The sequence below is a fragment of the Montipora capricornis genome, chromosome 6 (genome assembly GCF_036669925.1).
Source record: "Montipora capricornis isolate CH-2021 chromosome 6, ASM3666992v2, whole genome shotgun sequence".
Lineage (NCBI taxonomy): Eukaryota > Metazoa > Cnidaria > Anthozoa > Scleractinia > Acroporidae > Montipora > Montipora capricornis.
The window spans coordinates 62,473,204-62,487,669 of NC_090888.1; the positions used below are offsets into that span (position 1 = coordinate 62,473,204).

General features: G+C 40.9%; 1 protein-coding gene across 2 annotated transcripts in view; it reads right to left on the reverse strand.

The window, feature by feature from the left end:
• Nucleotides 1–9,376, reverse strand: part of LOC138052785 (macrophage receptor MARCO-like) — a 28,976-nt gene extending 19,600 nt beyond the window's left edge. The window contains exons 1-4 of one of the 2 annotated variants that reach the window (XM_068899365.1): nt 8,635–9,376; nt 6,984–7,613; nt 4,629–5,171; nt 3,461–3,756 (exon numbers count right to left, since the gene is read on the reverse strand). In XM_068899365.1, coding sequence (XP_068755466.1) covers nt 3,461–3,756; nt 4,629–5,171; nt 6,984–7,613; nt 8,635–8,836 — 1,671 coding nt within the window. In that variant the 5' untranslated portion in view covers nt 8,837–9,376. Of the gene's footprint in view, nt 1–1,206; nt 3,757–4,628; nt 5,172–6,983; nt 7,614–8,503 lie in introns of those variants that run through there. The other variant, XM_068899364.1, reaches the window with a different exon arrangement.
• Nucleotides 9,377–14,466: the final 5,090 nt, after the last annotated feature.

The window sequence follows — 14,466 nt, forward strand, 5'->3', positions numbered from 1 at the left end:
CGAAATTGACAAGGGCGGTTTGGAGATGTGAGTAGAAGTGGGATCTGTCTCATATGGTTTAGGGGCCGACAGTTGTCTCCCTCAATGTCGTACCGCTAGGAAGGTCGGTATCCTAAAGCAGCCAAGGGCCAACTGCGTCCAAAAGCGATCGCACGAGCCGAAAACCCGGGATGACTCTTTTGGTACGACAATCCAGCGCCATGTCTTGAGGTACCGCGTCTCTCTCTTTTGTTCAAACATTCCGTCAGCGCATGCGTAAATGGTCGTACTCTCCGATATGCAGCATACTAACAAAAAGATGTTTTTTTACAATGAATTTTACATTTCAGTTGAACGTAACGTAAGAACCCTGCGTGTCTGGCCTTCTCGAGACAGAGGTGAGAAATCGTTTCATGCGGACTGGGACGCCTAAAATATTTGTTGCAAGGCATGCGTGGCAGTTCATGTATATTAATGTAATAAGAGAATACTGAGATTTATATTTGTAGATTACTATAGTCAAACTCTACATCTCTTTGCAATAATCGCATTCAAGATTTACTCTTTTTATTGTATAAAAGTCTCTTTTTTTTACGATGCGTAGTACCTCTTGCAGGTCTTAACGATATTTGCGGATGTAGAAAAAAAGATCAGTTACAGGTTCTTGTGCATTAGGTTGCCTAACTTTAACCAACAGGACCGATGCCATCCCTATTTTGTGGAAGGGTCTACACTCATAACTGATTAATAATCAACGAAAGTTTCGAGTCTCGTATGTTATCAAGAATTGGGAATAGTAGAGCATGTATTTGACAAGCACGGGTTTAGTGGTTAATAATAGTTTACAAAGGCTAACGTTTACAATTTTAAAGGCGATTAAATCTCTCATATCCTGAGCAAATGCCGAAATATAGCAGATTGTTTGTAACATTCCTCGAATTATGACAATTAGCTTTTCACTCGGTTATCAGATTTGGCGTTTATGTTTTCGGGAAGCTTTCTTGCGTAATTTGTCTCTCTGAAGTTGAACTCCAACATCTGCAGCGTGCATGGGCAATAAATTGCATGCGAATTAAAATATGCATTTACGCAGACAGAAGTGTAGTATAGTTGTACATAAATTGTAGTTCAACTTACGGCACAACTGATACAAGTGGTATTTACCCTATTTACTCCACTGGGTCGATGGCTAAATGCTGTTGGGTCGTAAATAAAGGTTGTCATGGCTTAGCATTGTCTGCCGTCGTTTTATTTCAATTTCTCACTTGTATTTGATTGCAACCATTCAATGTAACTTTGGGAATAAGAGGCAAATATTAAAAGTTCAATACGATCCTACTTTAGCATACCTCGTTCCCAGTGTCCTCGGTAAAGAGTCTATCTCTGTGTGGTAATCTAACAAGACTTCTATCCTCTTTGTTATCGTTTTCTACTACAATCTCTTTAGGTCTTTGCGGATGAGGGGCCCTTTTCTCGGAAGTCCCGATAACTTTTCGGGTCCGGAAAGCCATTTATGATACTACCTTCCACTTGCTTTCATAAGCTGGTCCTTAAGCATGTTGCCAAGTTAACAAAACGCAAAATGACAGTGAAGTTTGTGGACTTAAATCTCTCCGTTCTTAATTATGACACCCGGAGAAGGCCTGAAAAGTTTCGGAACTTTCGAGAAAATGGCCCCTGGTTATCCCAAGTCGTCTCCATCAATGGTTCTGTTTATCCTTGCCACTGTGGCATTTGAGAAAAAAAAACAATACGTAATTCTCATAAACATTTCTCCTGTTATTTTTCCCCTGAAGTATTTTTAAGTGTACTGATATATTTCACTTTACGATAACCACCACGTCATCTGACATTTGCAAAAATACGGGTCATCTAAACAAGCGATCTGCCCAAGTTTCCCCCTCTTCTGTGTTTGTTGCCTCTCGGAACTCACATCTCCACTCTTCTCGAACAGTGTGTGCGTTCTTAACGCCTTGTACTGTTACCAGCAATGGTTGTAAGATGGCGCCTGTAGTGCACACGTCATATCCGAGAAGACTGAGTAATGTCGATCCGTTTTTAAAAGTAAGTTAAGCTTTTTAAAGACCCTCGATCTCTCACACTAAATATATACTAAGGACCAAATACAAAAGTGGCAGCTAATATTATATTGAATGAAAGATGTATATATTTGAAGTGTGGGTTAGGGGTGCAGGGATGGCGCCGTGGTGAGAGCACTCGCCTCCCACCAATGTGGCCCGGGCTAGATTCCCAGACTCGGCGTCATATGTGGGTTGAGTTTGTTGGTTCTCTACTCGGCACTGAGAGGTTTTCTCCGGGTACTCAGGTTTGCCCTCTCCTCAAAAACCGACATTTGACTTGATTTACTTTCATTGTGGATTTCAGTTTACAGTGTCCCCAATTAGCGCTCCAGCGCCAGAACGACTAGACACTTAAATAAAGTTCCTTTCCTTTCCTTTCCTTTTAAAGACGAAAGTGAGAATTGATCCACGCACTTACCTGGACAAGTTAAGCAATTGTCACTCGGAAACAACGGAGAGATTTTTTCGGTGTTTCTTAGAGACAATTGGTGTAATTGTCCTGAAAAATGCGAGGATCATTTTTGTATTATTCTTTTACTTTTTAGCTTAGATTAGCCTCATAAGCTTATTTTACAGCTAAACTTGTCAACGTTTAGACTTGGAAAAGAGACTAGTAAGTCTGAATTATAATCGAGCCTCGGTCAGAAGCCCCGATCTCTTCAAACTTTTGAGTTGTTTTACCTCTAGCGCAATTCTTGCCATTCTGTTTGTAGCAGAGGCCAGAGGGCCGTTTCTCGAAAGTCCTGAAACTTTACGGGATATTTTCGGGTGCCACAATGCCATTTGTATCTCAAGAACGGAGAGGATTTAATTTGTCAAACTTCACAGTTATTTTTCTTTTTGGTACCTTGAAAACGTGTTAAAAGATCTAGATCGGCTTTCCAAACCAAGCGGTTGGCAATTTCACAGATGGCTTTTCGGGCCGGAAAAATTTTCGGAACTTTCGAGAAACGGGCCCCTGGGTTATCAAGCTTTTCATGAAGTGAAGCAAATTCATTTTCTTTCGAAGTGGCATCTTCGCCAGCAGAGGTTTTTCTTTGTGCCAGCCGCGCCAGCGCCTCGAGCTGGCGGATAATTTGGATAACTTGGTCCAGTATCGCTTACTTGAGCGATTCCAATGACCAGTTAATTTTTATCGATGACTGACGAGATTTGCTTTTGTCGTCTTTCGTTTCCGGGATTTTATCCAGTCTTAGTCTTTTGTCGTTGGATTCATTGCTTTCCCTGAGTTGTCGATGTAGTCGTATCTTGTGTTGAGAATTCAAGCTTAGAGAACATAACACCGGTATGTTTAATGCAGGAAACAGATAACGTGTGGCACTACCAAATACAAACCCAATTTGCGATAATGGACAGCGTGTTTGAACATAAGGCATAAAGTTCATCGCCTTGTCTTAGACACAAACCACACTTGCATCTTCATCGTGGCCACAGTTGTGACTTCCCCAACCTCTGTGCGCACATTGAGACAATGTAGACTCTGTTCCTTTACAACTGACGTCATCCATCCAGATCTTACCAGTCCCTGGGCCATATCTTGCTCCAGAAGGAGCAGAGGATGCACGAGAGAATCCCAACTCGCGGCAAACCACGTTGGCATTATTGAGGTCCCAGCCGTCATCACAAACTGTTCCCCAATTACCATTATAGAAGACTTCAACACGGCCGCTTGAACCTCCGCCATTTACTAATCGAACTGTCCAAAGAAATAGGAAAAACCTGTTAGAGCCTTGTTAAGGAAGGAGGCGATGAATGAAGAAGCTATGGGCAGTTATGTGTTGGCTGGGACAGATATGCGCAACACTGCAACTAACGCTATATATGCAGAAAGGTGAAGTACATAGTCAAACTTTATTAATCCCTCGTTAAGTACTGACAAAATCTGTGGTGCCCGCGTAACCAACCGACATGTTGGTTACTGAAACCATGAAAGCATGTGCATAAAAACACCTACTGATTGTTGTCCGTCGTTCTGTATCATGCTAAAGTTTCATTGGTGGCAAACCAGTCGTTGTCAGTGACTGAATGGTGTGATGCACCAGTAACTAATGCTTAGTCTCAAAACACGAAAAGGATGACAATTTTCCAGTAGTTTAGAAGCCCATCCATGCTGAATGAGCAACGGTAAGGCGGCAGTAAATGTATTTCCGTGAGAATAATCCTTGTGCTAATTTTCCTCGCTAACCTCGTTATACAGCTAAAATCACCCTCAGTGTTTCACATGTCAGCAAGGCTAGTAAGTGTAATTAACACGAAATGATAAATGCAAAAGAAAAATTTCAGTACTGGGGACCACTATTGCATAGTTGATGTAATTGGATACAACTGTTGTCTTGCTTGATGAATGAGCTGATTCAGGAGCTTTTCTTTCCATGTATTTTTGTGATGCAAGTTCGTCATAATGAATACATCACTGCCATTTTCTCAAAAAAACAAAAATATTTCTTAATAGTGAAACTGGCTCAAAACTATTCCTTTCTTTTGTTCATGGTTGTCAACAAACTCTGTTTAAATGGCATCACTTCACCAACAATTACTTCATTGAATAATAACCGAAATCTAACTCACCTTTGAAAGTAGTTTCCACAGAAGTTATTGTCTCAGCGGTAAAAAACCCTGCGCTCGCAGCAACACAAGTGTAATTTCCTGAATCCTCCTCTCTAAAATCACTGATAACTAAGGTGCCATTGATCTGCTGACTTCGCCCAAATGGCATTTGAGAACCTTGTCGCTTCCAGGTAATGACTGGTGGTGGATGCCCAGCTGCGCTACAGTTTAAAATAACATTGCTCCCGATCCCACGAGCAATCTTCGAAGGCGGCTTAAAAGTGAACCGAGGAAGGGATACCACAACCAAGAGAGTTCTTTTAGCAGCTTTCCCCAACGTGTTCGTCGCGTTGCAGAAGTAGTCTGCTGAATCACTTCTTCGGACTTCAAGAAGTTTTATGACGCTTCTATTACTCTCCACCCTCCCATGCGGCAGCTGACCAAACGACTTACTCCAGGTGACGACCGCCGCTGGCTGACCTGTCACATGACAAGTTGGAAGCGTGACATTACTTCCTTCAAGGGCGTAAAGAGGCCCCGGTTGAAGCGAAATAATAGGACGGGCTGTGGGAAAGTAAAAAAAAACAATAATGGATTCCCTTAAATTAATATATAAATTCCAGAAAATTAAAACTCGTAAACAACAGTTGCATCAACTTCGTCCAAGGAACTTACAGTGAAACAAAGTTCTCTACCAGTCATAACGCTCTTTAAAACCACAATTTTTTGTTTCCGGAATCTAACGAATAGCATAGCAGCCGGGCATTTGGCCACCCAGTTAACATTGCGCGCCTTTGTTGATGTTGTTGTTATCCGGGAATTTGGAGCGTCTACTTCCATAAATGGGCAAGTATCGCTTAAGAGAAAAAGTCGAACAAAACTTTGTCATGGAAATAACGAATGTTATGAAGATCGTCGGGGGAGAATATTCTGTGAAATTAAATGAATTTTGATGAGAAAAACTGCAGGCTACCTTGCTATTTCGCGCACTTTTCTATGAAGCATGGAAATGCGTTTGTACTAAATTCAAGAGGAAAAGACAGTTTACACGCGTGGTACCTGGTTGTTTGAACTTTTAACTGGACCTTTGTAAGCAAGCAACCTATATTTATTTGATTTCCAAGCAGTTGGCGATGGAAACAAAAAGGGCGAGATTGTTTAATTCGCTTTTTGCGCGGTCTTCGTAAATGATGCGAGAGGTAGTGATAAGCGGTACTGAGTGAAATAAATAAAAACATTCGTCAGCGAGCGCACGGCAATACACACTTGTAGTAGCATTGGATGCAATGCTCTTATTCTACGTTCCTAAAATTTCTTCTTTTTCAAGTTTACCAAGTTTGCAAACGGGTATTGAATCCAACAACAATTTCTTCTTCCTGTAAATTAAAGATAAACTGATCCCTCTGAGCTCCTCTACAGTTACATACATACTTAATTGACCGCTCCCCATAGGGGCTTTTCAGGGCCAATGAAACACAACGAAACGACGGAACAGAACAACGACAATTGTTAAGAATCCCAACCCACCGGCAAACCAGTTGGCTATTTACAAGTGCAGCTGGCAAATTGAACCAGGGACTACCAGGATCAAATTCAAAGAGTGGTCAGAGCGGGTCTTGAACCCGGGATCTCCGGATCTCAAGGCAAGCGCCCTAACCACTGAGCCACACTGCCTCCTCAGTTACTTTTCCAGACCAGAAATCTCAATCTCCTTTCACAAAACGCAGTTTTGTTATCAGTGACAAAACGAAATGAACAACGAAGGCTTTTTACTGATTGGGACAGAGATGAGTATTCTATTCTGATGTTCCCGAAGACTTGCTTTGCCTCAGTCTGTGTTCATGTTCCGGCAACCTCCGACAGCGGAAGAAACGCATATAATATTTGGACAGAATTTATATCGATCCGACGGCCAGTTCGCTGTTTGTGTTTCCTTGCAATGTGTATGTAGAAATTCCCAATTGCGGTAATCTTCGCTGCAATTCCAAGAGAAGATGGCTCAACAACGATTCCGTTTACACTCCATAACATGTTGCGAAGAGAGAGTCATACATAAATAAAAATAGAAACTGAAATTCTAATAAACGTAGCTTGTTTTCCCGTGAAAAACAAAATTATATATCCCATTTGATACCCGATGGAAACAGATTACTTCAAACAGTCACAGAATTCCGAGTTTCGGACACCCTGAAATAACGTGGGCGCGCAATGTAAAGTGGGTGGGTCAGATTCTTTAATCACTTTATCAGTTACCTTCTTATCTCACTTTGCCACGATGAATAAGAACAACCTTTTCATGACATTAACTTCTTTTTTCAGTCGATTATTAGCAAAGGAAACTAAATTAGTCTGACAACTTTAGATAATAATACTTACTATTAACTATCAGTTGGACCTCTGCCGAAGCGTTCCCCAAAAGGTTCGTCGCTGAACATCGATAAATACCGGCGTCACTTCCTTTCAAATTCGGGAAACGCAACATTGCTTCTGATACCGCAGACTGGCTCACCTCTGTCTGATTGATCACTCTACTCCATACCACTGTAGGCTCGGGATTTCCTGTGACTGAGCATTGAAAGGAGGCTGATTCGCTTTCGTTTACTGTCATCTCCGCAGGAGAAACAACAACTGTCGGAGCTGAAATCGATTCACCAGGCTCTCCTTTAACTCCGGGTAGACCTGGTCGACCAATGTCTCCCTTGATTCCGTTAGGTCCAAACTTCCCGTTCTTGCCCGGTGATCCCATAATCCCTCGATCTCCCTTCTTCCCGTTCTTTCCTTTCTGCCCTCTTCGTCCTCGGGCTCCTGTCTCTCCCATCGGTCCAGGTGGACCGGGAGGGCCTGCAGGCCCTGACGGGCGCGTGGCACCCTTCCATTGACAGAGTTGTGGTTTCATTTCGGATAAAAATTGCCTCATTTTCAGTATCGTTTCTGCGTCGATGTCTGGTTTCGTAGCATTCTGGACTGGATTAGCATTTCGCCTCTTTCTATGTAGCTTATATGAGCCTGTTTTTTTAAAAAAAGGCAAATAAAAAGAAGCGACTCAGTTTTCAGTGCACTTCCTACCTTGTCTACCTTGCTAACAATCTTGTTAAGCTGCATCTCCCTGAGTCATGAGACCAATCATATGTGGATGCTATCCGAACCAGAGGCAGAGATGTTTTAATAGAACTCGCTTGGCCAAAACGATAAATCACAGAGTTAATGGGAATGGGAAAACGAGAAATGACAACTTCAAATCGCGCTTGGAAACGTTTTGTGTAGTTAAGGTCACTTAATCACTTGATCACTTAATAGAGTGGTAAAGTGATGACGTCACAAAAACTAAATTTATGAAATTATGGGATTTACTGAGACATTCTGAAAGTACATGATGAAGAATGGCCGCTTGCCCAAAATCAGCATATGGTTGCAATATGGGGGTAAGATATTAATGTGAAATGTGAGGCTTTGGCCTTTTTGGCAAACGAAATCATACAGGCCATGTTGCCTGACAGACACGTTAGCATGGAGACCAGACCTATGATGAGGTTTTCTCCCATAAATTAAAATGGCGCAACCCGCACATAGGGTCACCCACACAAAAGTCAAACAAAAGCCAGCCATTACTTTAGATTTCATTCTTACAATACGTAAATAATCTTTCTTTTTTTCTTTAAATGCTGAGCGAACTGTCATCGGACCCCTCTTCTTATATAACCATCCTCAAATAAGAGACAACCAAAGATAATCTCGTATGTAACAAAGTTACAAAAGGTATCAAATATGATACGCAACAAGATGACAGACCGCTAATCACTGTACCAAAGCACTGAACAAACCTAAAATTCACTCAGTTTGGATTAAACTACATTGAGTATCGGGTTTGACGCAAGTTGTAAACCGGGTTTTTTTACCTTTCTGTTTGCCCGATTTATTATATTTTGGAAAGGTCCACAATACAATCGTCTCCGGTGCTAATTCCACAATGCTGACCAACATCTAATGCCGGGGCTTTGAAAATTCACTGCGCTAAGAAACAATTTACCTGGAGAATTCTTTGTTGGCCGTGAGAGGGTGGATCCTTCTGTCGACGAATGAAGCTCAGCAGCCTTCTCGAGAACATTTATTCTCTTCATGTGCTTGCTTAACTCAAATTCAACCCGTAGAAACCCGGCACAATATAATGCAATTGACAGCAGAGAAATAACAGAAGCGAAAGATGGGAAACTCTGTTTCTGTGAAGTCATTTTTACGGTCGGTAGAAAGGATTGTTCAACACAGCATTGCTCGCTTCAGCTGGAAACGTGATACTGAGCAGATGTCGAATTTGTCTTGGCCTGTATATGTGATATCCTGTTTATGAAACGGAGGGCCATAGGTGAGCACTCCCACGCCCATAATTATCCAAATATATCTCTTCAGTTTGTCGCATGTTGAACAGTAAAACATGCTTTGTTGGATACAAAACAGGATTGCTAGATTTCCTTGAGCATTCGTTTAAAAACCCTTTACGAAGTATCACATGCTGGACAGTAACATGCTTTGTTGGAGACACAATGTACAAAAGAGGAGGGTTACATTTAATTCAATTAAAACTTTTTAAGGATTAAACCACTGCAAAAACTGTGTACGATCAAAACTTGCTCTACGTTGGATCAAAATAGATCGTGACCACACCAAAAAAAACTTTAAAAATAGAAAATATACTGCAAAGGTTGGTCAAGACAACGTGAACATAGGTGTTGTTGCAATATTTCGGCTGGCCAACACCAGCCTTTTTCAGGTTTATTGAATGGATAAGTGCTTGTTACAAGATCTTTATATTTACCGGAAATGACATAAAAAGGCTACGTGATGTGTTATAAAAACGGAAATGCATAAAAAAGAGGAGAGAGTTTTTTTAATAATACATGATAACAAGATGAAAAAAACAAAAGAAAATTAAAAGGTAGCTAAACTAAATTACATTTCATCTCTTCTGTTAAGGCCTGCAGGCTCCAGTGTTTTTCCTCTGTGTATGAGGAATGCCTCACGAGCCTTTCTGATGGAGTCACGACTCAGTAGTGTGCAGTTGTTCGAGCGGTATAAGGATCATGTGATCCTCCGCGTGACCACTGGTCAGGAAGTGTCGTGAAACCGCAGTGGGGGTATAACTACACAAAAGGGGTTTATAATAGGTCGCCTATGTTCATTAAAGCGGTCTTTAAGACGACGTTTGGTCCCCTAATGAAACAGCTAATGTAATTTACATGATTCAGTGCACTAAATGTAATCTTCAGTACATCGGAGAGACCAAACGTCGTCTTAAAGACCGCTTTAATGAACATAGGCGACCTATTATAAACCCCTTTTGTAGTTATACCGCCACTGCGGTTTCACGACACTTCCTGACCAGTGGTAGCGCGGAGGATCACATGATCCTTGTACTGCTCGAACAAGAGCACACTAGTCGTGACTCCATCAGAAAGGCTCGTGAGGCATTCCTCATACACAGAGGAAAAACACTGGAGCCTGCAGGCCTTAACAGAAGAGATGAAATGTAATTTATTTTAGCTACCTTTTAATTTTCTTTTGTTTTTTTCATCTTGTTATCATGTATTATTCTCTCTCCTCTTTTTTATGCATTTCCGTTTTTATAACACATCACGTAGCCTTTTTATGTAATTTCCGGTAAATATAAAGATCTTGTAACAAGCATTTATCCATTCAATAAACCTGAAGAAGGCTGGTGTTGGCCAGCCGAAATATTGCAACAACGCCTATGTTCACGTTGTCTTGACCAACCTTTGCAGTATATTTTCTATTAATTTAAACACCGTTGTATATGAAGACAACATGACAAAGAGTTCACATTGCGCAAGGTTGATAAACAGGCAGTTTGTTGCTACCCTGGCAAGGAGAAATTGAATCCGGGTCTTTGAATTGTACGTAACTTTTTATCTTAAGCTATGTTTAAATTTTTTATAACTAGAGTAGCAACGAACTATGTCTGATGACAAACTTAGTTGGAATAGTGTAATTAAATGCAATTGATGCCCTGGAGATATCATGCCTTGCTGTTCACGTGCGTTTTAGGTCAAAGGGTTAGTTTTGCAATGTTTTTTTCAGTTTAGGTTGGTATTCTTCCGGAGTATTTTATTTTATTTTATTTTTTTTAAGTAAATTAATTTTATTCTTCAAAAAAACTAATAAAATACCTTTTAAAGGGAATATCAAACAATTGCACTTCAAACTGAATAGAAAACTGACACTGGGTGAATGGTTCTCTTCGTGCAGGGCAAAGCCGGCCATGTGTTTTGAAATCTGACAGCCCTCATTTTGATCAGCACCAAACGGAACAACAACACGCTCAATATGAGCCCGCACTCTCCCGTACCACTCTCGTACCAGGAGTCCTCGGAATATTTGGTCAGCGAGTGGTCTCTTTGGTTGGTAACCATAGTGTTAGCGAGGACTTCCGGTGCTTGGGCTGAAGAGGTTTCAATAGCGAAGGCTTTGCGCGTCCCGCAAAATCCTTTTTACATTTTCCTATATTTCTTTGTTGTTCTTTTTTTAAAATTTATTTCTAACAACAAACATTAGCTACACATTAAATCAAAACTGAGGATAAAAAGGAAAAACAGGAAAGGAACAAACTTGAAAGATAAAAAGGAAAGGAAAACTTAAATACACGAAATCACGAAATAAATAAAAAAGCAGACAAACGGCTAACAGCGCGGGGAGGGGAGGGCAAAAAGATTTCTGATCTTATTTTAATACAATTAAAAAGTAACAGTCTGTAAGATTTGTAAGGAGCATAGTATGACGTTACGAGTATTTTTTCGGTGTTAATTTACAAATTTTCAACTTTGTATTTATAATTGATTCTAGTAATAAATTCGGTTAGTACAAGTCAGCTGTTGTTTAGTTTACTCACATACACATAGAATTTTATGAAAAGGAGGGTGTAATTGAATTTTCTCACTGGCTTCATCTATGTTGGGTGCTTAAAGGTGGCGAAAAGCATTTCTTTTGCATCTGGTTGAAAGTTGGAACCGTGCTGAGTGTTAAATCAATTAATGACTTTGCATGTGAAGGTTTTGGTAAATTCGCAGTCGATCAGGTGTGATTTATGGAGTCTGGCTCACCACATTAGATGCAGTCACTGTGTACTTATCCCATACCTGCAAAGTTCTTTCTTTGTAGTAACTATCCTATGTTGAAACTATCCTATGTTGAAATTCTCTCAAGTTATTTTCTTCGTATGTTTTTTGAAGCCATTTTAAAAGCATCTGTCCAGTGTCTATGGAAATGTATATCTCTTTCCCATCTTTCCGGTCCAGCATGGGGTGATTTGTGTTTCTTAACGAGAGGTAGGCGATCATAGTCTCTTGCCCTATATGTTTCAAAATTGATTTGACTTGTTTCATTCAGTAAAAAATACTTCCAGTTTTCTCCGTAATTGAAGCTCGCATTGTACCCTAGGACTCGCGCTCTGTTCTTCAAACGCACAGGGATTGCACTCAAGATTTGAAAGAACTGGAGAAAGTTTGTGTTGAAAAGTTAGGTATGGGCCGTTTTCATTAAAAAGCTGTTGGATCGTGTGGATACCCTTGACAAAACCATTCCCTTCTTCCAGAGTATATAATTTTCATTCAGGGTGGTTTTAAAGTCTACGCTGAGAACAATGATTTCTCGACTAGTAAGTTCCTATCCAAGTCAACCAAGGGCCCGGACTGCAAGCACTAACTGGGAGTAATTAAATTTCTTTAAAGTTTGGTCCAGTTTTCATTTTCGACTTTAAAAGTGCTTAAAAGAAAATGGCCTTCTTCATGCCAAAGGTAACGGAACGTGACAACATTTTTTTTCCCTTGGAACTGCTTTCATTTTATTAGAAAAAGGTTTTAGAGGAGAGTTTGAATAAAATAATGTAAAGAGAGAAGAAAGAGACTCGGTGGTGATGGAACAAGAAGAGCAAGAAATTCTGGAAATTATAGAAGGCAGCTTTTAAGTAATGTTTAAAAACACGAGGCGTATACCCGATAAAACACGTGTTGCGAGTTTTTTCAACGACTTAAAAGACATTCCACAACAAGCGTATCCCTCTGGACTCAAAAAAATGGTTTCAAAAGAGCCCTTTTCCGAGTTGCTGCATGTCTCAGTTTCAAAACGAGTCCTGGTGTACAACCATTCAAATGTAAACGAGTTGCGTATTCTTATGCAAATCAAACTCATTTCCCTTACAATAGTTGAGCACCAAGGATCACTTCGAAACCGAGACTAACAGCAACTCGGAAATGACCCATTGTGAGAGGAGAATAAAGGCAAACCAGAAAAACAAGTTATGCCTTACCAGGGCTCGAAATAATTTCCGGAGAGTCTCCGGAAACGATGACCGGCCAAATTCATTTTAGCTCGGTCACGTACCGTTTCTGCCCTGTCAAATTATATAAAAAAAATAACTCTTAAAACAGAGGCCCATGAACCAAAACTGGCGTTATATATTTCCAAAAAAGTTGTTGCTTAGAGCTTATAGCACTTTGAAGCTCTCATTGTCAACAACGGTTCTTGTTGCACTTCACCCAGGATTTCAGATCAAAGTTCCGCAAATGACAATACACAGCGACTTGCTACAAATGAAACAACTGAACAGCATGGAAATTTTCATTTATTTCATTTTCAAAACGATCAAATGTGACCGGTCAACATGTTGACCGGCAAGACGAAAAGTTGACCGGTCAACTGTCAAATCAGTTCGGACATCGTCCGTTGACCGGCCGTTATTTCGAGCCCTGCCTTATCAGTATTCTTTATATATAAAGAATACTTATGAGGGTTATTTTATCAGGATATAAAGCTCATGCACGTGACCTTTTATCGGTGTTGATAGGCTGCTACGATCATGAATCATGAATGAGTTTTTTTAAGGTCTGGCAGGCATCAGGGAGCGATCAGACGAAGGAGAAGTACAAGAAGGCAAACTGAAGAAGAAAGCAAAGAAGGCGATTGCACTGAAAGGCAAGGTGGAGTGCGGGAAATGAGTTTTATGACAACCTAAATACGAAAGAACGAGCTGCAACTATAAACAGAGTGGCCAAGCAGAGAGCAGGGAATAGGAAGGATACCGGTGAACTGGCAATGGTGAGGAGTCTAGAGGGGAATATCATTGAGGCAGGTATAGGAGCAAGATGGAGAGAGTATTTAACACCCTTCTAAATGTAGAGAAGGAGTGGGGCCCCGGCTACCGCAAGTAGACGCCGTTGAGGGCCCAATCAATGTGAACACCACAGAAGTGAAACTGGCAATCAAGAGGGTGAAAAGAGCAAGGCTACTGGCTGCTCAGAGGTGATCCTTGACTTTACTGAAGGCACTAGGACTTCATTGACCAATTAGTACAGCACATGCTGGAAGCTTTATGGAGTGAGGAGAACATACGTGAAGAGTGGCAAATGAGAGATATTGTACCAATCTATAATCTATGAATAAAAGGGAGACCCACTTGGGTGCGGAAGCCACAGGGGTATGAAACTAAGCATCTACTAAAGATCATGCAGAGGATACTAGACCAAAGACTGTCCCGTTGGCACAGTTGCGTTGGTATGTCCATTTGCAGAGAATGGGTGAGGAGAACCGGCGAGGTGAAGAAGATGTGGGAAATGGAGGTGGAGGCCGGGAGACTGAGAGGTAGACCATGTAAGCGCTGGATCGCGAATATTAGGGAGGACATGAAGAACAAAGGACTTATGTTATTAAGACTTAAGATAGAAACTAATGGCGAGTGAAGGAACAGAACCCCTGACTTGGCTGATGATGAATGTGACTAATTTCAATTGAAGAAAATTCTCTATTGTAAGGGCCGATTTACACGGTACGATTTTTGTCGCTTGCAACAAGCTCA